The sequence below is a fragment of the Lipophrys pholis genome (genome assembly GCF_963383615.2).
Source record: "Lipophrys pholis genome assembly, chromosome: 9".
Lineage (NCBI taxonomy): Eukaryota > Metazoa > Chordata > Actinopteri > Blenniiformes > Blenniidae > Lipophrys > Lipophrys pholis.
Genome location: NC_137639.1, coordinates 4,842,240 through 4,868,767, shown reverse-complemented (window position 1 = coordinate 4,868,767; position 26,528 = coordinate 4,842,240). Strand labels below are relative to the sequence as shown.

The window sequence follows — 26,528 nt, the reverse complement described above, 5'->3', positions numbered from 1 at the left end:
TCAGTCACTAGAGTTGGAGGTGGTGGTTCATGAGGAGGTCGTCTGTCTCCAGCACCAGAGCGTCCAGAGCAGCTTTACACACGGCTGTCATTGTGCTATTTTACACTTACTCTGAAATTAGAGTGATTGTTAAACACAATGTCACAGCTGATGATCAACCAGTTGTCCACCGCTCTGGATCATCTGAAGGAAGTTTGACATATGAACAAGGTGCTGCTGATTCAGCAGTACCGTTCCACTAAAGAAACATCCAGAACGCTGCAGCTCGGCTGTTTCTGATTACATGGATCAATAAATCTGTTTGAAGACATTTAATGTACGAGATGAATCTAGTTTCAATTCACCACCTCATCATCTGCGCCGTCAGTTTCCCGTCTCCAAAATGTGCGTGTCCAAGGTCCAGAGTTGATGTACCGGTACGCACATTCTGCCGCAAAGTTTACTTTTTTAGATCACGAAGTTTGCGTGGGAAGTGGCGTACGCATCTTTCAGGACCCGTTGTGAGCGAAAACGACCTTTATAAATGAGGCTCCTGGTCCGTAGTCGACTTCAGCACCCTGCAACTGGGAGCAGGATGAAGTACAGAAGATGGAATATGAGACCAGAAGCCTTCAGATCTCTGGACAAGAGACACAAAGACAGGTGACGAAGACAAAGTGGAGCAGAGAGGATTTATTGGGACAGAATCCTCAGAGTGTGTGTTTACTTCCTCTGCACCTGTGTGAAAGGTGAGGGGAGCTGGATGGGCTGCACCAGCTGGAAGGACTGGAGGGGCTTCCTGCGGGAGTCGGGGGAGACCCTCTGTATGGGGGGGGGGGAGCAGCTGGTTCCTCTTGATGATCTGCAGAGCCAGCTGAGTGTTACCTGAGGACAGGGAAAGGCAGGCTCAGGTGAGGCTCCAACATTGTGTGTGTGTGTGTGTGTGTGTGTGTGTGTGTGTGTGTGTGTGCGTGCGTGCGTGCGTGTGTGTACCATTCTGCAGCTCCAGGTACACCCCCAGCAGGATGGCCTCTGGGGGGATCTCCTTGGTGTTCACCATGGAAGCAGCCTGGAGGGAAACAAACGACTCAGATTGAAAACACTGTGGAAGCAGCAGGACACACCTCATTGATTGATTGATTGAATCAGGCGAAGCGAGTTAGGAGAAGGTTTCCATGGTTACCTGATGCAGACACTTGCGGGCCTTCTCGTACTCGCTGCGGAGACAGTAGGCGCTGCCCAGGTTGAAAAGCATCATGGAGCGAGCTGAAGTCACACTGCTGGGGAAGCACAGGGGGGGCTGCTTCCCTGCTAGAGGGGGGGGGGGGGGGGCGCACACACAGAGAGAGAGAGAAAGACACACACACACACACACACACTGAGTGTCACATCACACACTGCTACTTAAGTGAAGGTCCAGGTAGAAGGAATCAGACTCACAGGACTCAACAGGTTCGTCTCCTTTGTCCGAGCCTGTCGACAGAAACACAGGAGTTGAGAAACTGACCGGACACTCTACTGAGACTCTACAGAGACTCTACAGAGACTCTACTGACCCTGGTCCTGCTCACTGGGGAGAACCCCCATGGACACATCGACCACGTTCTCAGGGTTCAGGTGGGCGATGGCGTCAGAGATCCGGTCCAATGAGATGAGGGCTTCAGCAGCATAGAGGTGACCCAGAAACCTGAACACACAGGGACGTGGGTGTGGGTGGGTGTGTGTGTGTGTGTGTGTGTGTGTGTGTGGTGGGGGGGGGGGAGACTGTCAGGTCCAAACACACAGAGACGGCTGTCGGACTGTCCAGACACACATGAACCACTCCATGGACTGGTCTTCAATGTGAGGAGTGCGTGCGTGCGTGCGTGCGTGCGTGTTGAACTTACTTGAGGGATCCAGACACTTTAGTTTGGTGCAGCAGCTTGTCAGCGTGGTTCAGAGCCAGCAGGTTGTCTCCCAGAGCTAAAGCCACGTAGGAGCTGCAGGCCAGGATAGAACACCTACACACACACACACACACATGGTTTAGGCGAGGGTGAGGTGAGGGTGAGGTCAAGGTGAGGTGAGGGTAAGGTTACCTGAGGTTTTCTACTTCCTGCTTCCTGAGAGGAGACGACGGAGCTGCAGATAGAAACTTATCAGCTTCTGGACCTTTAACACTGGAGACAGAACCAACAGAACTCAGTCAGTCAGAGACAAAACACAACCATCGCTCTGTGTGTGTGTGTGTGTGTGTGTGTGTGTGTGTGTGTGTGTGTGTGTGTGTGTGTGTGTGTGTGTGTGTGTGTGTGTGTGTGTGTGTGTGTGTGTGTGTGTGTGTGTGTGTGTGTGTGTGTGTGTGTGTGTGTGTGTGTGTGTGTGTGTGTGTGTGTGAGTGAGTGAGTGAGTGAGTGAGTGAGTGAGTGAGTGAGTGAGTGAGTGAGTGAGTGAGTGAGTGAGTGAGTGAGTGAGTGAGTGATACTGACCTGCAGGGGTCACTGTTGTCACTGCCGCTCTCCGTGCCTCCACTCTGGCTGCTGGAGGTTTTCGATCCGTTCTCAGTCTTGTTGTCGACCGTCTGAACTTCAGGAAGCAGCAGCAGAGCGTTCCTCAGACAGATGGCTGCAAACTCCATGCTGGCGACTGGGATGGCTGCAGACTGACCCTCACTGACACAGAGACAGAGAGACAGAGAGACAGAAAGAGAGAGACTCATTCCTTGTGAATCATTTAATGATGAAATACTTCACATGACTTTCAACATGTAATATTTGACGTCCTGAAGCTGTGCAGTAAATCACTGTGTGTGTGTGTGTGTGTGTGTGTGTGTGTGTGTGTGTGTGTGTGTGTGTGTGTGTGTGTGTGTGTGTGTGTGTGTGCGAATGAGTCTCACCTGTACGCTGTGTTCTGATTGGACGGTGAAGCCAGGATGATCTTGCGGTGGAAACCCTGCCCGGCGACAGACTGAACGATTCCTTTCTTACAGGGTAAACCTTTACTCTCCTGCTCCGAGCCCTGAGGAGGAAACAGTACAGCGTTCACTGCTACTGGAGCGCGACGTCACAACACAACTCACAAACATCCATCTTATTCACTGGTTACTCCAGATGGAGTCGCAGTGGCAGTTTAGAGAGCAAAGAAGTCCAGACATCTCTGTCCCCCACACCAAACCTGCTCAGTCCAAACCAGAAATATTATCTTCCCAAAGAGTCCTGGACCAACTCCCGAGTCGCTCTCAGTACAAACAGAGTCCTGGACAGAGCTTCTGTTCTGCCACTTCTCCCAGTGGGACGTACCTGGTAACCCTCTAAAGGGAGGCCATCTATCTTTGTAGATATATAAAACCAGCAGATAGAGGTAATGCAACTCTAAGGATGCAAACTGCTGTTAAACCCAAAAGAAGAGGAAGAAGACCAGGAGGCATCCTAACCACATGAACCTCCTCAACTGGTTCCTATCATGACCCAAAGTTCATGACCACAGGAGAACAGAGAGCTTTACTTTACTTTACAGCTCTTCTTCACAACAGTCTGGTACAGTGACGGCAAGACTGCAGCCGTCAGTCAGAATCTGTGGCCGATCCCACGATCCCTCCTCCCATCAGTCCTGAATAAGACCTAGAGATACTTGAACTCCTCCACCTGAGGAAGGTGCACTGCGCCCCCACCTGGAGAGGGCAGGCCATCCGTTTCCCTAGGACGACCATGGACTCAGATCAGGAGGTGCTGGTCCGTACCCCCTACCGCTTCACACTCGGCAGTGAAACGTTCTAATCAACGCTGGAGGCCCTCGTGATGCTGCCAGGAGGAAGACATCATCTGCAAAGAGCAGCTACGTCACCCTCCGGCCCCCTGACATGATGCCCTCCTGACCCCAGCTGCGCTTCCATGACAAACATGAACAACAAGGGTGAAAAGACACAACCCGGGTCAAGTCCAGCGTCCGTCCTGAACAAGTCTGTCTGAATGCCGAGGATACAGAAGCGGCTCTCACACCGGGAGAACAAGGATCGGATCTCCTGCTGCGGCGGTTCTGGTCCTCTGTGCTCTTTAAGCACCTCCCACAAGACATCCTGGTCTGTACAGTAGAGTCTCTACAGAGGAGCTGTAGATTCTCTACAGAGTCAATACAGAGTCTCTAATGAGTCTCTACAGAGTCAATGTAGGAGGGGTGGCCAACCGGTCAGAGACCGAAAGCCGCAAGAATGACAGTGGTACTACTTAGAGCCACATCATTCACATGTAGACTTCCAAACCAACTTCCTTTTTTACACAAACACCAAAATAGCATAAAATCAAAATCCATGTTTTCCAAGTCAGATTTATTTATTCACACACAAAAGAATACCGATGAATAGAGACACACTCAGTGTCTCCCTGTCTTATACTACCACAGACAGACAGACAGGTTCACTCTCCCACTTGGCTAGAAAAGTCCTGTGTTCAGCTTCCTATTGCAACTGCGTTGTCCCGCTTTACTCCTGAACTCATGTCCCCTCACCTGCACATGCAGCACTATTGTCTCGCTCGCTCACTTCTTAAAGGGATACACACACTCTTAACAGAAAGAAAAGGAGCTGCCAATCCTCCCTCTCTCGTTTCATGTTGTTTACCGTCAATTGAGGACTAATTTAATTCAGGCACAAAGTCAAATGGAAAAGATTTAACTGAGTGACGCACTCACAAAACTCTAGTAAGAACACTGTACATCACTGGTGCACTGATGGTTCAGAGGTAACGGTCCGACTACCAGCCAGGACACTTTTGTTGGGGGGTTGTCTCTACGATCCATTGACTGGGATCAAAAAACCGCACATTGAAAGGTAAAGAGCTGCATGCTGCTCGTGAGCTGTGGGTTGGCCACCCCAGCTATATCGTCACTACAGGGTCTTTACAGTCTCTAACAGAGTGTCTACAGCAGGGGTGTCCAAACTCCGTCCTGGAGGACCCGTCGCGCATGTTTTACTTCTCTCCCTGCTTCAGCATTCCTGAATCTAATGTTGATGTCATCACCAAGGTTGTGAAAAAGCCCAATAACGAGCCCTTCATTGCAATCAGGTGTGTTGCAACTGGGAGGAGCTAAACCCTGCAGGACGCCGGCCCTCCAGGACCGAGCTTGGACACTCCTGGTCTCCAGAGTCTCTAAAGAGGAGCTGTGGAGTCCTGTGTGGCTGCAGAGCTTCAGATCACAGATCTCCGTTAGAGGAAATGTCTTTATCGTCTACACCACTGGTCTTAATGTTTTGGCCCAAGGGCCAGGATGACGTTGCATGGTGTAAACAGGAAGTAGCATGAGCACAGTGCAGAGCTGGACGTACCCCCTTGTTAGCAGAGATGCAGCACTCGGCGAGCCGCAGCCACAGCCGGGGGTTGGAGTGGTAGACCTGCACAGCCTCCATCAGACACTCGAAGGCGGCCAGCGGCCGGCCGATGTGCAGCAGCTGGATGCCGCAGTTATACAGCAGCTCGTAGCGCTTGTTGGCTAGCAACGCACACATGGGAATGCCGGTGAACTTTTTAGCTGCAGAAGAAGAAGACGAGACAGTTCAGTGTGATAGGAAAGCACTCTGTTATTACTGAAGACTGCTGACATCTCTGTTCAGTCTGTGGTCAGTCTATGGTCGGTCTGTGGTCGGTCTATGGTCAGTCTGTGGACAGTCTGTGGACAGTCTGTGGTAGGGGTATTCAACTAAACTCTTCAGAGGTCCAGAAGATCAGAATGTCGAACCATTTAGTGTGATGGGTATTTAAGTGTACACAGTCCAAAAACATACATGTGAGGTTAACTGGTGACGATAAATTGCCCCTCGGTGTGAACGTGAGTCTGTATGGTTGTTGGTCTGTGTGTGTTTGTCCTGTGACAGACTGCCCAGGGTGCATCCTGCCATCGTCCATAGTTGGCTGGTATGGGCTCCAGCACCCTGTGACCCTGAACAGGATAAGAGGTATAGAAGATAGAGGGGTAGATATATTTAAGTAGCCTCGTCGTTCTCTCAACATCTGCATGTAATAAAGAGCCGATTGTCAAATCGAATGAATTCAGTGCAATTCTAAAACGTATTGACAATATTTCTTCTTCTTCTCCGATATTCAACCTGGACTTAAAGGTGGAGGAGCTCATTGGTGAGCCTGGAACTTTACATATTAGTTTTGATTATGTTCATTGTGGAGAAAGCTGCCTGGCAGTTGTGTGTTATGTACAGAGCTACTTCCCTCAGACCTGAGAAAGTGTATCAGGGACTATTTGGAGCCAGAAAGTGGAAGCATCAGTTTTTACAAACTGATTTTTCAGGACACCTCTGCTTGGAGATCCACCATTAGCAGCATTTAACCATTTAAAGTCGGTGTGAATTCCTATGAGAATCTCCTCACATCTGATGAGAAATGAATCTAAAAGAACATGATGAGCTGTAGTCCAAAGCTGAAGCTGTCACAATGATTTCTGAAGTTCAGCTTATTAATTAAGTCAACAAAAGAAGACGCATCTGAGTGAAAGTGACTGTTTGTTAGGATCCTGGTGGACTGGTCATACTGGACTCTCGGACTCTGATATAATATGATCTCACTTCTGATTTGAATGGGTTAGTCTGTTCAAAACCTTTGTTTTCTTTAAAAATACCGTTTTACATTGACGTTTACTGCTCAAGAGGTTCAGCGCTGCCAGTGGAAATTATGAATAGAAATGACTGTCCATCCGGTCTAAATGCTCTATTTTCACTTCATTCTCTGGAGAGCATCATCTAGTCCCTGTTTTTCCTCAACTTTCACCGTCTCTCTTGTTTTTCTCTTGCTTTGTCGGTCCGTCTCCCTCTATAATTTTCAACATTCGCCCATTAAATACACAGATTTGATTGGCTGCGTGGCACCACGTGTGACTGCTTAACTCACATGTAGTTGGACCGTGCGTTTCCCTGTGCACTACTTCGTTACTGTAAAGACTACAAAAGCTGCGCTGGTTGAAAAAGAAGCAACTCACCACTTTTAAAAGATAACTTTCTGTTTTTGCTGGAGGTAGGTCCGGGTCCGTACGGGACAGCGTTTGGGCCTGGACCCGGACCGCCCTTTGGTGACCGTGGGTCTATGGTCAGTCAGTGGTCAGTCAGTGGTCTGTGGTCAGTCTGTATGTGTGATATGGAGTGAAAGGCATCCAGGTGACCTACGCTGCCCTCTGCTGCTGGCTCCCAGCTGTGCACAGGTGTTGTCGTTCTCCTGCAATGCCTTCTTGAAGTAGAAGATTCCTAAGTTGTGTTTCCCCATTGCAAAGTGAATGCAGCCCAGATTGTTCCAGAACATGCAGCGGACACATTCACCTACAGGAGACAAGTCAGGGAACAAGTCAGGACACAAGTTAATCACATTCATGGCTTCTGCCAATCCAGTCTCAAGGACACTTTGGCATGTGGACTGGGGGAAATGGAATGGAACCTGCAACCTCTATCAACCGAGCGATGCAGAATTACTATTGAAACAGCACATCATCAGTAGGGTAAAACTAACCTGTCTCATAAGGGGTAATCCCAGCTCACTTTCCCATTTGTAGGTGAACAATCCAATACTTAGTGAATTCTCCTTCATATCTGATCTTAAACTGCTGAAGAATCATCCAGTCAGCTGGAGGTCTGATCAACATTAATGAGCCACCGCACGCTCAACAGGACCGCCGACCCATTCCCACTGCCAGTGGTCAAACGGTGACCTATGGTCTATTGGGGTCTTTTCACGAGCATCTACTGAGACTGACTCGCCTCAGTTTTCAGGCTTTTCCATTCCGTGTCAGTAGCCGATACCAGGTAATCTCCTGGGATCTACTCGACCGAAGTTTCAAGTGAGCTCTCGCCCTTCCACTTTTAAAACCCAATCACAACAAGAATGCTCACGAACAGAGATGGACGCGCAGAAATCAACCCCGTTTCTTTGTCTGGTTGCCGACGAGAAGACTCAGTGGGAGCAAGATAGAGCGACCCGCTACGTGTATCGAGAGGTGTCTGACCTGAGGGCCACCCACAGATAGCACTGGTGTGTCGGATTAACAGGGTTCCCTGTTAACTGGTGACTGGCTTCCTCGATCGTCTCTTGTGTTGAAAACCCGACTGAAATCCCCAGCAGTCCTGTCGAACGCCGTTTAAATGCATTTCCATTAAAGTTTTAATTATCATACCATTTGTTTGTCTTATTTAAACATCAGCTACTACTACCAGCTGGTGATCTAAGGAGGTCACCAGTTAACAGGGTGATCATGACAATACACATATGGTAATATTAATAATTTGAGCTGATATCAGCGCAGAGTTGTAGTTCGGCCGTTCAGAATGGATGAGCGCTCCGCAGCAGGGGACACAGATTCCATTGGAGGTGATTACGACGGGGAAAAGCTCCGACAACTCTGCGGCAGTCCGATATTGTAATGGAGAACGAGCAAAACGAAACGAAGTGAGGAAAAGCGAGTAGTGACAGAAATGTGTTATGGAAAAGCGCCATATCATTCCCACTGTCAGTGGCCGAATGGCGACCAGTCTGTCCTCCATACAACAACAGATTCCAATAGGTCATGTTCTGGTCCAGGACAGTCCTGATAGAAGGAGGAGGGAGATGGAGAGAGAAGGGAGAGAAGGGGGAGGAGGGCGAGGGGAAGGGAGAAGTAGGAGAAGGAGGCAGACGAGCATTACCTGTCTTCAGAGGTCCAGCGTGTTCTGCGATGTTTGAGCTGTTCAACAGCTTCACTGCTTTTCTGTAGTTTCCTCTCAGATACTCAAAGTTACTCTTGAGGAAAAGTGAAGGAGCAGACTGAAGGAGACACAGGAAGCAGAGGTCAGAGGTCAGCGCTAACAGCTTCACTGCTACATCTCAGCATGTGGAATCAACGTCTGAAACTAATCAAAGCAGCTGGAAATGTGCTGAAAGCTCAGTGGACGTACTGGAGGAGGACTGGGTCCTCATTCAAGATGGCCGACACACTGAGCGTGTACTGAAGTCTGAGAAGCTTCCAGAACAGACCTGAACTAAACATTGGCTAAAACATCCTTCATGGAACTATTCATCAGGGGAACCTCTGTTCCATCTAAAGGTCTGTGATAAATACTTACATATAAAACAACCAGAGTAGATATTCATCAGTTGTTCCAACGTCAAAAAGCCAATTAGATTGTCACAGTAGCGTTACAAAGTAATGGTCCCACGACCTCTTAAAAGTTCTCCATATGATCACTGATGTTCTCCAGCACATATTCATATACGACCTCGAACATTAGATAAACCCAGGGAATTACCTGTACGGATATATATATATTTGACAGTATTTGATCCTATTTGTAGCCAATCACTCAGGTCACACCTCAGGTCTCTCTGCCAGGTGATCCTCATGTTTTTACACACATTTTTTAGTGAAACAGAATCAGAAACATAATTTTTTTTATTGCCAGGTACATCTTGTAAACGAGACATTGCATCTCAAGGGGCTTTCCTCTCAATAAATTCAAATCAAAATGGTAACGTTTCCACAGCACAGGGAATTTTGTTTGATGCGAGGTGCAACATGAAACACAAAACAAAGGTCATTAGAGAGGGAGTTCTCTTAATTCAGTATGTACACTCCAAAAATAATGTGAATAGTAATATGTGTTGGTGGGTGGCGGGGTGTAAACTGATCATAAGTCTGAGTGCAGTGAGGAAGGAGCTGTTCTGGTGGCGTGAGGTCCTGCTCATGAAGGACCGGAGCCTTTTGCCAGGGGGAGGGGCTGACAGAGTTTGTGTCCGGGGTGAAAGGTATGGCTGCAATCCGGGCTGCTGGTCTCCGGGTCCTGGAGGAGTACAGCTCCTGGAGAGGTGAGGGGTTGCACCTGATCACCTACTCAGCAGAGCAGATGACTCCCTGCAGCTTGGCTTTGTCCCTGGCCGTGGCTGCCGCCGACAACGCAGTGATGATGAGGCGAAGACGGATTCAATGGCGGCAGTAGAGTTAATCCTCTGTTAAGCCTTCTTGGTGACGGAGCTGATGTTCTGCTCCCACTTGAACTCCTGGGTGATCGTGGTGCCCAGGAGGCGAAGTTGCTGGGTCCACAACCAACTCCACTTTTTCAGAGCGTTGAGCTCCAGGTTGTTCCTGCTGAACCTTGACACCAGACGAGCTGAGGTCTTGAAGCAGACTGGCACATGTTAGTCAACACGTGGAGACAGCTGGTTGGCATGGTATGTCAGGACGGACGGAGACATCGAGTCTGGGCCTGCGGCCCTATGGGGGTTCAGTTAGCTTGTTCACATCTCTATCTTTGATGGAGAGAGGTGTGAGTGGTGGGGAGGAGGGGTGTGGTGTGGAGGGTCTAGGTGATACAGTGGAGGGGGGGCTGCTGCAGATCAGTGGCTGGTGGGTGGGGGAGTGGGAGGTGTCAGGTCTGTGCAATTGTCCCTCAAAATGGCAGTAGAATTCATTCAGGTCTTTGTCTTTGACCAGGCGCAGGGCGTTAACAGAGTGGGGGGCTTTCGGCTTGTAGCTGGTGATACCCTCGAGCCCTTTCCAGACAGAGGAGATGTCTTCTGATGTTTCAATTTCCCACCATGAAATGATCGAGCTCTTCACACCTCTTTGTGTACTTGTCCTCCTTGTCTGTCTTTGTCCCCACATCTGAACGCAGCCTCTTTCTCTGACCTGAGCCTTCCGAGTTCAGCTGTGAATCAGGGTTTTTCTTAAGTGTAACTCACCCTGGAGCATGATGGGATGATGATGTCCTCACAGAATTCAATGTACGATGTCACAGTGTCCGTGTATTTGTCCAGACTGAATGTGGCAGACCTCAAAACATCCCAGTTCGTACTGTCCAGACATCGCTGAAGTTCCCCCAAAACTTGACTGGTCCACTTCTTTGAAGTCCTCACAACAGGTCTACAGAGTTTCAGTTTCTGCCTTTATGCAGGAATCAAGTTCGCCATGACGTGGTCGGACTGGCGCAGTGCTGACGGTGCAGTGGTCCAGTACATTCCCCTCTCTGGTCGGGCATTTAATATACTGCTTGTACTTTTGGAGTTTTTTGGAGAGGTTGCCTTTATTAAAGTCCCTGACAACAACAACAACCAAGGCGTCCACGTTTTACTACTACGGACACGTTATGTGATCAGCCAGTGTGCGCGGCGCCTCGCACACAGTTGCCTGCGGCGGGATGTAAACGCCAAGGAGACTGAATCAGGAAAACATTCAGTCTCCTTTTAGGGTGCGTTTGAGGTTGTGTTTGGGCTGTGTTGATGCATCTCAAACTCACGTTCCCCGCGGTGTTCATCACTGACTTGATCTCTCTTTTACAGGCCTTGGAGGACTTCATCTGGATGTAGGCTCGCACTTTGTACTGTGAAGAAGCAAACAGAGTTGGAGGAAGACAGACGACCCACATGTTCAACCGGAGAAGCAGCGTCATGTCACCTGGTGCATTTTGGATTTAGCAGCTTCCATCATGGCTGCAAACTCAGCCTTCTGATCTTTGTTTGAGCTGCTGTTCTGAGGAAAACAAAACAGTCTCATGTGTTCATCATTGCCAACAGTCAAGTGTTCATTACTGCAAACTACAGCCTCACACATCAACTCAATGCACTGTAGTCTCAAGCACATCACGGCGGTGAAGAAGCCATCAGTACCTCTCCTTTGCCGTTCTTGTTGCTTCCTTGGACGGAGAGTTTGTCCAACACAGTCAGAAGGTGAAGCGCCTTCTCAGGCTGGAAGGTGAGCAGGTACAGATCCACCAACAGGAAGCACACAGCCTGAGCAAACTTCTCTGAAAGGACAAGAAACACGTGAGTCCACGGAGAACTTGAAGAGAAACAAGACCTGGAGTGTGGAACCGGCAGCTCTGCTCCCACGTGACTCTGGAGAGACTCCAGTGTTTCCTCGACATTCATTTAGGACTGGCAGGCTGCCATTCAGAGTTGGGTTTTTAGTGCGCTTTGCCGTAGCGTACCGCCATGTACTGTGCAGTGGGACCGAGGCTCAAGGAGCCAGAGCAGAGGGACGAAAGAGCCACATGTGGCTCCAGAGCCACGGGTTGCCGACCCCTGACCTACACCAACACGTGGATTTGAGGTGAGCTGGATGAAGAGCTGACGTACCGAAGGGCTCCAGGAACTGGTAGAGCTTCTCCCCAATGGCAATGGCCTCAGAGAACTGCCTCAGGTGGTAGTGGACGATGGCTTGGTTGTAGTACAGCAGACTGTTCTCCACATCGTCCAGACCGTCCACCTCCTCCGAGGCTGAGTGGACCTGCAGCACACAGGGAGTAAGACAGAGTGAGACGAAGAGAGAGTCTACATGCGGCAGACAGTGAGACAGAATGAGACGGAGAGAGAGTGAGACAGATAGTGAGAGAGACAGAATGAGATGAGTGAGACTACATACAGCAGACAGAGTGAGATAATGTGGAGCAGACGGAGTTAAACAGAGGGTGAGACTACATGCAGCAGATTGAGAGTGAGAGGAGCAGCAGACAAAGTGAGACAGAGAGTGAGATGATGTGAAGCAGACGGAGATGTGCAGCAAATGGACGGAGATGGCAGACAGAGAGTGAGATGGCAGACAGCAGACAGAGAGTGAGATGGCAGACAGCAGACAGAGAGTGAGATGACGTGCAGCACACAGCAGCACTGGCCTGGTTCTTCATGGACATGAGGGTCTGTCTCAGCGTTCCGGTGGTGGTCTGTCCACTGCGGTGGAACTCCACCACGGCTCGGTTCAGGGAGATCTTGTAGTTGTCTCTGTTGAGCTCCTGCAGAGCGTCCAGCTGCTGCAGACACTCCTCGTACCTCCCAGCCTGGAAACACACGACAGCTGTCTCTGCACAGTTCTCATATCAACACAGCCGAGGCATCATGGGAAAAAACATTAATTCTGTGGTTTTCCCTGAATAAATATCCATTACAAGTTTCAGTTTTCAGTAGAAAAACAATGCGATTAATCACAATTAATTACCGCAGATACCTTACTGAATTACTCAGATACCTTATTACAGCCTAACTCTAGTTGAAGTATAATCAGCAGGAGACAAGATTTGGTGTCACTGCAGTGAAAACGAGTGACTTTATTAGATATTTCTGGAGGATCTGTCTTCACTGTTGCAGCGGTTTATAAATCACAGATGTTCCCTGCTCACTGTCAAACAGCCGGCTGCTCATAGAGAACAATGTTATTCCTGCTGCTGCTGCTTTTAGCATATTGCCTCCCTCACACCGATGGGAGAGAAGCTTCATTAATGTGTTGATGATGCTTCATTAAAGAGTTATTGATGCTGGAAGTCCGACTCTGTCCAACTTTATCGAACTGTGTCCTTTAAAGAAGAGTTGTCCTTGTGACTGGTCTTTTACTCTGACGAACAGAATAGAACGGGAGTTTGTCCATCTCACTAATGCAGAATCTGTGTCTGGAGTCATCTGAGGTCCAGCACCAGGAAATTACTCACATGTTCTCAGAGTTCTTTCATCCTGTCTTGCAGAGTTTTTTAAAGTAAAAAAAAAACAACTAAACACCCAAACATGTTAAAACTTGTAGTAATGTGTGTTACTTAAATTGTAACAAGTGTTATATTATCAAATTTTCTATGAGTAATTTTATATTACTGCAATGAACTAGTGGTGAACCAGTGATGAACCAGTGATAAACTAGTGATAAACTAGTGGTGAACCAGTGATGAACCAGCGATGAATCAGTGGTGAACTAGTGGTGAAACGGCTATGAACTAGTGATGAACCAGTGATGATCTAGTGATGAAGCAGGAAATCGTTCAGTCCTCTGACAGGTTTGAAATAATTGTACTGTGATGAAGTGCAACGCATCGTGTTTCTCATGTTAAAGAAAAACTTTGCAGCCCTAATGGAGATCTGGTGGAGAGCTCAGAGGATCAAGATCTGACGGAGACCTCAGAGGCTCAAGATCTGCTGGAGATCTCAGAGGATCAAGATCTGGTGGAAATCTCAGAGCATTAAAATCTGGTGAGGATCTGGCAGGACTTACCACAAAAGCTTGGTGTGCGCTGGCAGCCATTTCCTTCTCCTGGTCCGTTGCCCCGGGAGATGGCGAGCTGTCGTGTTTCCCATCGTTTGGTTCTGATTGGAACAAAAATGATAAGACATTTTCTTAACTCGTGTTGAAAATAATCAAATCCCATAAATAAACTGAGAAATAACCAGAAGATCATGAGACCAGCCGGTCTCCTCAGACTCAGATGGTTTACATTGGACAGGGTCTACAGAGGACAGGGTCTACAGTGGACAGGGTCTACAGAGGACAGGGGTCTCCATGGTCTCCATAGGAAGGGTCAATAGGGTCAAAACGTCAAAAAGCACGTTAGAAACACGGTGAGGGTGTTAGAAACACGTTAAAGACTCGCTATTAACACATTAAAGCACATTGGAAACACGGGAAAGACGTCAGAAACACATTAAAATCCCGTTAGAAACACGCTCAGGACGCTAGAAACACATTGAAGCACGTCAGAAACAGATTAAAGCATGTAAGACAGGTTAAGGACGCCATAAACACGTTAACAGACATTAGAAACACGTTAAAGGACGTTATGAACACATATTCAGACTTTTCTTCCTCAGAACGTCTCGGGACTGGAGCTAGCTCAGCTAGCGTTAGCCGACACTCACCGGTGTTTTCTGCCATTTCTTCGGGGATTTTCAACAAGGAGGCAATTTGCAGGACCAGCGTGATAATAACTCGATGGAGAGAAATTAAAATGGAGAGTGACAGACGCAATAGTCTTGAGACACAAAATTATTATTTTAATATGTCCGCTCCAAACAAATTCTTCTTCTGCGACTTCCTGATAGTTTTCAAGGAGCGTAGGATTGAGAGCCACTGCCCCCTGCTGGAAGAGCAGAGGGGCATAATAAAGAGTAGACGCCTCAATGACTGGGGTGGGACACGTCAACTGCGCCGCCATCTTGGACCGGTGGTGGTGGCGACAGGGGTGAATGAACATCGACGATGGAAAGAGGTACTCCTCAATCTCTAAGTAGAATTATAAGTTGAATTTTAAACCGATTTCCAAACTGTTTGAGTTCTTAAAAACATCATACATGTAGCTACTTTGTTTAGTGTGTGTTAATGTGCAGTATACACTTTGTTTGTGTGCATTGATGTGCAGTATACACTTTGTTTAGTGTGTGTTAATGTGCAGTATACACTTTGTTTAGTGTGTGTTAATGTGCATAATACACTTTGTTTTACTGGGCTGTCAGTCATGTCGAATTGATTGACAATGTTTTCTAATTCATGTGAAGTGGGTGCAGTGGAATAAGTTCTGCATTTTTTCAGCGAGACAGATATCATAATGTATCGGGGATGATATTTCCAGTGATATACCGAGCAGAATCGCTGTATTGTGATTATACTGTTGTTGTGGGCAAATAGGTTACTGGCTATACTCAGCCATAGTAATGGTTATAATACTAATATCAATAATAATATAGGAATCCAGTAATTATAATCCAATAATAAAAACTATAATAATAATAATAAACAGCATTAGATAATTATAATAAGGTAATAGAATGGAATAATATAGCAATGATAATAGTACAATGAGAATACCAGTAAATATAAAATTAAATAATAATATGAGAATGTAATAATTATAAGAATAGCAATAACAATAATACTGAAGTAGTACAATTATACAATAATAATTGTCAAATGCAATGTATAGCCATAGTCCTAAGCAATAATGTCAATAAAAACATGACCTGAACGTTTTATTTGTTCTATTTAAATCTCTCTCTCTCTCTCTCTCTCTCTCTATATATATACATATATATATATATATATATATATATATATATATATATATATATATATATATATATATATATATATCATGTCTGACTCTTGTTATAAACAAACTCCGTGAAAATTGCTTGAGAATTGTGTGATTTATGACAACTTTAATAGTGTAAACACATCATTCCTCTATAGATGTAATGCGCTGCAGGAGCGCTTGCCACCGGTCCAAGATGGCCGCCCTGTAAACGCACTGCTCTCGTGGGCGGCAGCAGTCGATGAGGCGTCTACTCTTTAATATGTCTATGCAAAATACAGTGTATGTCTATGAGCTGCACCCCCTGCTGGAGGAGCAGAGGAGCTGCACCTCCTGCTGGTCGGTCAGTCTTTTTTCCCCAGTCCATGAAGATAATTCAGAACCAGCAGAAAGAAACCGGTCCTGAGAGACGGGTCGGAACCAGGTTATGTTCTAGATAACTGATATTAAAGCTCCGCCTCCTGACCAATCAGATCTCTTGGACACGACCTGCTCGTTCTCAGAAGATCCTGATTGGTGCCTGGGTGGTGGTAGGATCCTTTTGACAAAATTAAACAAAGCCATGTCACTAAGGTTTTGAAAGATGTTTATGTTCTTGTTCTTGTTCCCAAGTCTGTGTACAAACTAAAACTAAACCTTGCGGCAGAATGTGTGTACCAGCACACCAACCGCACATTTTGGAGGGAAACTGGCGGTGCAGATGGTGAGGTGGTGAATTGAAACTAGATTCATCTCGTACATTTAATGTCTTCAAATATCAGATTTATTGATCCATGTAATCATAAACAGCCGAGCTGCAGCGTTCTGGATGTTTCTTTAGTGGAACGGTTCTACTGAATCAAACTTCCATCTTCAAATGATCCAGAGCGGTGGACAGAACTGGTTGATCATTAGCTGTGACATTGTGTGTAACAATCAGTCTAATTTCAGAGTAAACATATAAATAGTGCAGTGACAGTCGTGTGTAAAGCTGCACTGGATCCTCTGGTGCTGCAGACAGACGACCTCATCACACAGAGCCTCCAACTCCAGGACAAAGTCACTGAGCCTTTTCACCAGTTCAAATAGACAAATGTAGATGTAGACATTGAAACAGATAAAACTGGACTTTATCGGTCTCCTCCAAATCTGTATCTCCTTCCCTCTCAGACACTCTGACACACTCTCTGGCCGTCACAATGATGGAGGCCATTTTGGTGTCCAGTGGTGTGACTCGGTGTGGTCTGGCCTCCATGATGTCACTCTCCTCCATGATGTCACACTCCTCCATGATGTCACTCTCCTCCATGATGTCACTGACCTCCATGATGTCACACTCCTCCATGATGTCACTCTACTCTATGATGTCACTGGCCTCCATGATGTCACTCTCCTCCATGATGTCACTGACCTTCATGATGTCACACTCCTCCATGATGTCACTCTCCTCCATGATGTCACTCTCCTCCATGATGTCACTGACCTCCATGATGTCACACTCCTCCATGATGTCACTCTCCTCTATGATGTCACTGGCCTCCATGATGTCACTCTCCTCCATGATGTCACTGACCTCCATGATGTCACTGACCTTCATGATGTCACACTCCTCCATGATGCCACTCTCCTCTATGATGTCACTGGCCTCCATGATGTCACTCTCCTCCATGATGTCACTGACCTTCATGATGACACACTCCTCCATGATGTCACTCTCCTCCATGATGTCACTCTCCTCCGTGATGTCACTGACCTCCATGATGTCACTCTCCTCCATGATGTCACTGACCTTCATGATGTCACTATCCTCCATGATGTCACTGACCTTCATGATGTCACACTCCTCCATGATGTCACTCTCCTCCATGATGTCACTCTCCTCCATGATGTCACTGACCTCCATGATGTCACTCTCCTCCATGATGTCACTCTCCTCCATGATGTCACTGACCTCCATGATGTCACTCTCCTCCATGATGTCACTGACCTCCATGATGTCACACTCCTCCATGATGTCACTCTCCTCCATGATGTCACTCTCCTCCATGATGTCACTGACCTCCATGATGTCACTCTCCTCCATGATGTCACTGACCTTCATGATGTCACTCTCCTCCATGATGTCACTGACCTCCATGATGTCACACTCCTCCATGATGTCACTGACCTCCATGATGTCACTCTCCTCCATGATGTCACTGACCTCCATGATGTCACTCTCCTCCATGACGTCACTCTCCTCCATGATGTCACTGACCTTCATGATGTCACACTCCTCCATGGTGTCACTGACCTCCATGATGTCACACTCCTCCATGATGTCACACTCCTCCATGGTGTCACTGACCTCCATGATGTCACACTCCTCCATGATGTCACTCTCTTCTGACCTCCACCTCCTCATGACTATTTCTCTCTTCATACTTTTCTTTGTCTTTTCTGTCAGGATTTAGCATCAAATGCCGTCGATCAACCGGCTGAATCAGATGCAAAAATATTGACGAGGCCCTTTGCTTTGACCATTGATGGTAGAAAGTGGGCGTGTCCAGGCGGGATATGAACTGGCAACCTTCCAGGTGGACTGGGACCTATAGAAGGAAAGTGTGTGTAGATGTGAGTACGTTTAGTTTACAGATCACGCACGATAGCGCACGTACAATTTTGTAGGAATCCTACACAATGTTTTATAAATGAGGATCTGGTTCTTCCTGTGATGGTCTGGTTCTCCCAGTGAGGACCTGGTTCTTCCTGTGAGGGTCTGGTTCTCCCGGTGAGGACCTGGTTCTTCCTGTGAGGGTCTGGTTCTCCCGGTGAGGACCTGGTTCTTCCTGTGAGGGTCTGGTTCTCCCGGTGAGGACCTGGTTCTTCCTGTGAGGGTCTGGTTCTCCAGGTGAGGACCTGGTTCTTCCTGTGACGGTCTGGTTCTCCCGGTGAGGACCTGGTTCTTCCTGTGATGGTCTAGTTCTCCTGGTGAGGACCTGGTTCTTCATGTGAGGACCTGGTTCTATCTGTGATGGTTTGGTTCTTCCTGTGATGGTCTAGTTCTCCTGGTGAGGACCTGGTTCTTCATGTGATTACCTGGTTCTTCCTGTGATGGTCTAGTTCTCCTGGTGAGGACCTGGTTCTTCATGTGAGGACCTGGTTCTTCCTGTGAGGACCTGGTTCTTCCTGTGATGGTCTAGTTCTCCTGGTGAGGACCTGGTTCTTCATGTGAGGACCTGGTTCTACCTGTGATGGTTTGGTTCTTCCTGTGAGGACCTGGTTCTTCCTGTGACGGTCTGGTTCTCCCGGTGAGGACCTGGTTCTTCCTATGAGGACCTGGTTCTTCCTGTGAGGACCTGGTTCTTCCTGTGAGGACCTGGTTCTACCTGTGATGGTCTGATTCTTCCTGTGAGGACCTGGTTCTACCTGTGATGGTCTGATTCTTCCTGTGAGGACCTGGTTCTACCTGTGATGGTCTGGTTCTTCCTGTGAGGACCTGGTTCTTCCTGTGAGGACCTGGTTCTACCTGTGATGGTCTGGTTCTTCCTGTGATGGTCTGGTTCTTCCTGTGAGGACCTGGTTCTTCCAGTGAAGACCTGGTTCTTCCTGTGATGGTCTGGTTCTTCCAGTGAGGACCTGGTTCTTCCTGTAAGGGTCTGCAGCTGACATGATTAGTTCTTCTGACGTGATTCACTTCGTGTTCTTCCTCTGTTGTTTTTGATCACTGAGGAAAACAAACCGCCTTTTTTTTAATGGGTGTTTCAGTTTTACCCAAAGTACAGGTTCTGTTTCTGATTGTTTCTGACTCCATGGTTGGACCACAGACTGACAGCGGGTCTGCAGACTGACAGGCGGCGCCTCAGCAGATGTTTCCTGTGTGCTGCGTCAGCTGGAGCAGTGCTGAGCGGCTGCAGAAGCGGATGTGAAGATTCCTGAGAGACACACTGCTCACTGACAATGGTATGTTGTTCTGCTGCATGGCCCACTCTGTGTGTATGTGTGTGCGTGCATGTGTGTGTATCGGGTTACATCACGTCAGACTGTAAACATGAAGTCACCCAGCAGGATTCTGAAATTCACTGAAGATAAAAACCCAGTGAGGACGTGAACTGGAAGACATAGGGAGTGACAGACTGAGGAAGAGTCACATACTGAGGAAGAGTCACATACTGAGGTAGAGTCACATACTGGGGGAGAGTCACATACTGAGGAAGAGTCACATACTGAGGAAGTGTCACATACTGGGGGAGAGTCATACACTGAGGGAGGAGGAACCAAGCAGGGAGGGGCTCTCAGGCTGGGAGATGACTTCTTGTTGAGCAGTGAAGAAAACACTCAGCGTTCTGACTCTGTCGTCGTTGTGTCTCTGGTTTTAAGGTGAAGGGGATCGAAGGTCTTACGGCGGACTCCATGGATAACTTCCAGACGGTTCTGCGGTTCTTCATGAACCAGAAAGCCACGATCGGCTACAGCTTCATGGCTCTGCTGACCATCGGGGGGGAGCGGGTCTTCTCCATGGTGTCCTTCCAGTGCCCCTGCAACCACCAGCAGAACTTTGCGTACGGCCTGACGTTCCTGCTGGGCCCAGCCGCTGTGCTGCTGGTTCTGGGGCTGTTCTTCAGCAGTCGGCTGTGGCGGCTCTACACCGGCTGCTGCCTCGACCCTCTCAAGCTCTGCCCCCGGGGCAACTGCCTGGGCTGTGTGCGGGTGTTCCTCAGCATCTTCAGCGGGGCCTGCGTGGCGCCCATCATGTGGCTCTGCGTGGCCCTGCTCAACGGGACCTTCTACGAGTGCGCCGTCAGCGGGCTGGACGAGAACCTGGTGGTGGATCTGTTCTGTAAGAACAAGACCATGACCTGTCGGGAGGAGCTGTCCCGGGTGCCCTGCGGCCGATCCAGGCTGTCCGAGGACGAGCGCATGGAGCTGCTGCTCATGTTCAGGGCTCAGTCGCAGGTGAGCAGAACACCTGAGTCACACCAACACAGCAGGTGAACAGCTCACCTGTTGTGTGACCCAACACGGACCGGACCAACCAACTATCCCACAGCCTGTTTCACTTAACAGAATCATTTTCAAAGTCTATAATTCACCTCAGTAGTAAACAGGATCTGGGACGTTTTTCTAAGACTAAATCCAGAAGTAGTAATAAATGTGCCTCATTAAGACGTTCTGAGAAAAACAGCTAAAGGTAAATAATTACTTTCAGTCAAGAAAGTACTAACTGTAATCGAGTCCCAACACACCTATACTGAAGTCAAATCCCTGAGCTGAATGATACTGACTCTCCTGAAAACAAGTCTGAACAAGTGGTTCGGCTCCATCATTAACTTCCTCTGAACACGTGAAGAGTTGTGGTTTTTCAGTTCCTCTACATCTGAAACAGACGTCTGCTGTCATCGTTTGGAAATAGAAGTCAGTTGAATAACAGTTTTAACAGAATGAGGAATTTGATTTGTTTTCCTTCATCAACGAAATGTTTACAGTATGTATGGTGAACAGTGTCACAGTGTCTGAGAGTGTCACAGAGTGTCACAGAGTGTCACAGAGTGTCAGAGTAATTCAGAGTGCCAGATGTCACAGAGTGGCCGAGGGCCACAGAGACTCATTAAAACATAATAAAACTGGCGCACTCATTCTCAGTGAGCTGCTCTGACACAATCAGATCCAGGACTTGTCTCTGCTCTGCACCGTTTGAAACGTCTCATTACTTTGTCCTTATTGAAGGAGGTTCTGTGGAGAGACGGTTTCCTCCCCGAAGGCCTTTCTCTTCCTGTGCCTTTGATCTTTGATCTTTGAGTTCTGAGACACACTCGGCTCAGTGTTCAGATAAACCAGTTTGTTCAGGTGAGACTCTGGTTTCACAGTCTGGATCCAGCTGCTCACCACTTCAGTCAGTTCATAAACCAGCTGAGGACACGTTAAACATGTCCGAGTCAGTAGCCTCCAGGTGTCCTGCACAGTGTGATAGATGGAATCAGGTGGATGCAGTAGATAGGATCAGGTGGATGCAGTAGATGGGATCAGGTGGATGCAGTAGATAGGATCAGGTGGATGCAGTAGATGGAATCAGGTGGATGCTATAGATAGGATCAGGTGGATGCAGTAGATGGAATCAGGTGGATGCATGTTACGACTGTGGTCGTATTTGTTTGTTTTCTGTGTCCTGTGTCATTCTCCAGGTCAATCAAACATGGCAATAGGGCTGTGCCGTCCCAACGACCTGATTGGCCTAACTCAGGAAGTACCTTGGTTCAAAAGGAGGAAGGATGACGTTACCAGGCGGCAGAGCTTGGATCAGGGGGGCGGAGCCATCTTCATGCTGCCAAACAGCGTGTGCCGCGTGCAGTGTGTGTGTTGGTGGAGTGAGCTTTAATTTCTGGGTTAAATCGTTTTCTCTTGTTTATTTTGTGCAGTAGACGGGATCAGGTGGATGCAGTAGACGGGATCAGGTGGATGCAGTTGTGGTGGAGGAACCCAGAGGTGAAGGGGTTGGATTTATAAGCACCATTGCCATATGAGATCTGAGACTTTAAACACGGTCCCACCGCACTTTTTGTGCCGGGACGAGGCGAGGCAGGACGGGTTTTCGCGTGGTACGACTGAAAAAGTTGTGGATGGTACAGAAAAAACCTTAACCACCTGCTACAATTTCCTGTCACTCCTCTGTTGAGGTACCTCGCACTGAGGAAGGAGTCCGATAAGGAGACCTGACAACGCAGCCGTCTGCTGATTGGTGGTGACGATCATCACTCTCGACTTGCCCGCGATATTGAAATATTTCATCTGCAGTAAACCGTCCCGTTGTTGTTTACATGGGCCGCTTTGCGCTCAAGAGTTGTTTAGTTAACCAGGTTTATTGAAACGTTGGCGTGCGACACAACATCATGGTCTTTCAACGAGGTGCAGACGCTCCTCTAACAGGAGAGGAGGAGATTCTCACAGTGACAAGGTTTATGCTGTGTCACAGAGAACGAGGCTCGAAGCTTTTCTCCGACGGCTGCGGAGTTTACGTGTCTCTCGGCCGACGTGTCCCTGCGTCGTCCACAACCCTGCTTACATTTTACCTGTACTTTCTGTGGTCTGACCGCACGACAGAGTTGGGCCTGGGTGCCCTTTGCTGTACCGTAGCATTCCGCCCCGCCCTGCCCCGCCCCGCCTCCGGCATGGACTGCAAAAGTGTCACTGTGTGTCTTAGTGTGTATATCACCCAGAAAGATGTTCGGTGTGTCTGGGGAGATGGACGGAAGTCTGTGGCTGACCTGATGCCCCCCCCCCCCCCTCCCCAACCCCCACCCCGGTTGACTAGCCTGTTGCAGCGGTGTTGGTATTCCACAGGGATGGGACATGAGGCAGAAACGCTGATGGTAAAGGTATTTGTGAGATTTAGACGAGCCCTCTTCCTCCTCTTCGTAGCTTTTGGTGTTGACCACCGGGGGTGTTAGAGAGTTGATCTGACAGCGTATTGTTCTTGCAGATTTTGGGCTGGTGTATCGTCATCATCGCAGCCACGGTGGGCCTCCTGGGTACCTGCTGCAAGAACTGTCGCTCCAAGGTCAGCTACCTGCAGCTCACCTTCTGGAAACGCTATGTGGAGAAGGAGAAGGAGCGCTTCGACGCCTTCGCCGTGGACTACGCCACCAAGCTGGCTGAGAGGAACCTGCACAGCTTCTTTGAGAACACGGACCCTGAACCCTTCCCCTTTCCAAACCACAAGGCGTGGGAGGAGATCTCAGCGTACTACAGCTTCGACAGGAGTGAGCAGTTCTACAGCACGCTGCAGCGCTACGTGGAGAAGACCGATAGAGACTATTCCTCCGAGAGGAGGCCCGTCCTGGACCTGGAGCACGGCATGGAGATGCTCTAGACCAGGTCCCCCTCATAGGGATTTTCCATCAAAAAGAAACAGGTACTAGTTCAGGGCCAGTTCTTAAAGGAGCACCGCCAAAGAACAGGTTCTTTTTCCACCGTTAACTGAGCCAAGCGAGAGCCATGTCATTGCATCACTCCAAAACGTGATTCGTCACTGATTTCACCAATGTAGCGCTGCCAGCGCTCATACAGGAACCAGGAGACGGACTGTATTCATCAGTTCGGTCCGGGTCGCTCCGTCTAGTCTGACCTGAACTTTGGATGCAGACCAAAGAGCGAGAAAACATTGCTTCTCTTCGTCACTTGATTGTTGTTTTTTCACATCCATCTATTTTAGTCCGGAGCCCCGGAGCGGCCATAGAGAGAAAACATAAATAATGTGTGAATGAGCTTGGGGCTTATTTATAAACATTTCGGCATTACATTGTGAATTTCTGCTCCTTTCACTTTATTTCTGGATGTGTCTGAATCAAATGCTTCAACATGGAGGAATGGAGGTGTAGAATGATGGAACGCAGCTCTACAGCCGTTTCTAATGGCAACCTACGAAAACACACACTGATTAAAGTTCTCTTTCACATGAAGCTATTAAAAGGCTCATTTTATGGCTAAATAAATCCAAGCTTTCATTTACAGTAGTATGTAGTTTGTTTTGTAGTTGCTGATGAACCAAAACTATGGCTTCGTTATAAATTTCTGTGGGTAGAAAATAATAGTGGAGCGTCTCGAAGCGGAGCGTCAGCATCATGCAGACCTCAGCCTGCGATTATAACACAAAAGAAGACCTGGATGTGAAGGCGGCAGTGTTGCCAACTCCACAGGAAGGAAAGTACAGTAGCTACTGGCTGTCCTCAAAGTCACTAGAAGTCGCTAAATGACGTCATCACATAAATTGGGTAATTGGACATTAGCGTGTAATTGTAAAGCACTCCCTAGGAAACAGGAATAACATCGTGGAAGAGACAAAGTAAAAAAATAAAAAAACCCATCCTGAATGTTTAGAACTGCAAACGAGCTTTCTGCTGCTGATTCTATTGCTTTTGTTTACATTTTTTTTATTGAGAGTCAAATGCAGTGATTTATTGGATCTGATTTTGTGTGATTAAAAAAAACATTTATATTTACTTACCTCTCAGTAAACCAGCAGCGGCCTTGTGCATGTGGACGCAGTGTGGTGAGGGTCTCCTCTGGTCTGACTGCAGGAGGGGGGGAGGGACTCTCAGACTGACCGCAGGTCTGTCAATGCTTCAGGACGGAGGAGGGGCTGACAGCAGGACCCGCTGCTCGTTGACGACAGTGACTGCAGAATCACACCTGCTTTCACGTCAGAGTCGCCAAACACACTAGAAAGTCGCCAATAACACCAGAAAGAGTCGCGAGATTTGTCGCTAGTCGCTTTTCACAAAAAAAGTCGTCAACAGGACCTGAAAAGTCGCCAGATTTAGCGACAAAGTCGCCAAGTTGGCAACCGTGGAAGTTAGGTACAATGATGTTACCATGAAAACCGTGAAAAAAAAGACAATGGAAAACTGCGTCTAAATTATAAATCCGATGCAGCTGACTGACAGTGGAGGGGCTCTGCAGCATCTCGAGAGCCGCGGCTCCGCGATAACGAATTAAAATATCTCGTTCCCTTGTATTATTAACTTCAGGGAGCGACTGATTATATCGTTATTATTTTTTCCTCTATAACCACTCCGGGGCTCCGTGTTCACTGTAGTTTTCAGAAAGCCGGTTCAACCTCTCTTCCGCCTTGTAGGAAGCGATAAGTCCAGTGATAACTCCGCCCCCAGCTGATGACGTGTCAGGCCCTGCTCTAGCTCCGGTCGGGCCCAGCAACGAAGTGGGTCCAGCGTAGCACCAGTTTAGCCCCTGATAGGCCGGGGCTTTGGCAGTGGAAAGACAAAGAACTGACTCAGAACTAGCACCTGGTTCCTTCCGGTGGAAAAGCCCCACCAGGGAACCACAAAACACTCACAGATCATTGACTGGTTTGGTAGCACGGCAGGTTTGACTCTGAAGCAGCGGTCCGGGCTGGACCAGGTCGACAACCAGGACCAAGATTAAAACCAGAACCAGAATCAGATCCAGGACTAGGACCAGGACCAGGACCACCACTCCACATGAGCACATTTCTCCACAAAACTGCATGCGCTTTGAATTTGCTCTCAATGAAATGTTTAATGCACGTAATCATGTAAAGCGTTTTATTATGTAATCATGTTAAAGTATTCATTGAACGTAATCGTATTAAAGTGCTTTATGTAAAAATGAAAGAAAATGAAAAAGTGTTTAAAGGGGATGAACAGGGTGATGTCGTGGTGGAGAAGCAGGTGGAGGAGGAAGGAGAGGAGACAGGAGCATCATGGGTAAACAGGGGGAGGAGGCAGAGATGGAGGAAGTTGAGAAGAATATAGCAATAAAAAGAAGGAGAAAGAAGAAAAACACGGAACCCAGAAAAGCCGTGGGAGAGTCGGCGGTCAGAGGACTGTGAAAGTGAATGTGTGTCAGACAACCATCCTATTTCTTTGAACACTTCTAAAAATGCAGAGCAGAAAAGGTAAAGTCATTAAATTAATATTAAATAAATAAATAAAATAAAATGAAATAGAATAGTATTTCTCCAATAACAAAAAACAGGTCCTGTAGTGTTGGACCGCAGGACGGGACCAGATGTGATATGAGCATGAGCAGCTACTTTCATGGACGTAAGGTTGTTTTGCTTTCACCTTCACACAGATTAACGATTGTTTTTCTAAAATTGCCAGAGTGTTGTGAGGCTGGATTTTGTTGTCTTTTTGTCTGATCACTTTGAGCCTGTTTTGATTTTGTCACCAACTTCCAGGAGGACTGGAGCTTAGTGCACGACACAAGAAGGACACTGCAGTCCGCCCATCTTGCCCTGGAGCAGAAGTAAGGACAGTATTCTCTTAACAGAGGGCAGAAGATC

General features: G+C 47.9%; 2 protein-coding genes across 3 annotated transcripts; one reads left to right on the top strand and one right to left on the bottom strand.

The window, feature by feature from the left end:
• Positions 1-702: 702 nt before the first annotated feature.
• cnot10 (CCR4-NOT transcription complex, subunit 10) lies at positions 703-14,774 on the bottom strand (the record flags this gene model as incomplete). Its single annotated transcript, XM_080470645.1, is given in 20 exon segments — positions 703-816; positions 818-864; positions 973-1,048; positions 1,163-1,290; positions 1,420-1,452; positions 1,536-1,666; positions 1,866-1,979; positions 2,058-2,138; positions 2,445-2,627; positions 2,852-2,973; positions 5,276-5,478; positions 7,118-7,267; positions 8,624-8,741; positions 11,207-11,290; positions 11,365-11,439; positions 11,577-11,713; positions 12,045-12,195; positions 12,581-12,742; positions 13,939-14,030; positions 14,580-14,774. Coding segments are annotated over 20 exon segments (2,217 nt in total). The 5' UTR covers positions 14,596-14,774.
• Positions 14,775-19,600: 4,826 nt separating this feature from the next.
• LOC308114531 (calcium homeostasis modulator protein 5-like) lies at positions 19,601-25,844 on the top strand. 2 transcript variants are annotated; one of them, XM_080471472.1, is made up of 3 exons: positions 19,601-19,669; positions 20,087-20,662; positions 23,184-25,844. In XM_080471472.1, exons 1-3 carry the CDS (start codon positions 19,667-19,669, stop codon positions 23,571-23,573), a joined length of 969 nt encoding a protein of 322 aa, XP_080327598.1. In that variant the 5' UTR covers positions 19,601-19,666; the 3' UTR covers positions 23,574-25,844. The 2 variants fall into 2 exon arrangements, with proteins under 2 accessions (XP_080327598.1, XP_080327599.1); XM_080471473.1 differs by lacking the exon at positions 19,601-19,669 and adding an exon at positions 19,793-19,883.
• The last annotated feature ends 684 nt before the right edge of the window (positions 25,845-26,528 follow it).

Excerpts from the sequence above, each read along its gene's own strand:
- LOC308114531 (XM_080471472.1), top strand. Across the intron at positions 20,663-23,183 it reads TGTTCAGGGCTCAGTCGCAG|ATTTTGGGCTGGTGTATCGT; the intron begins GTGAGCAGAACA and ends TTGTTCTTGCAG.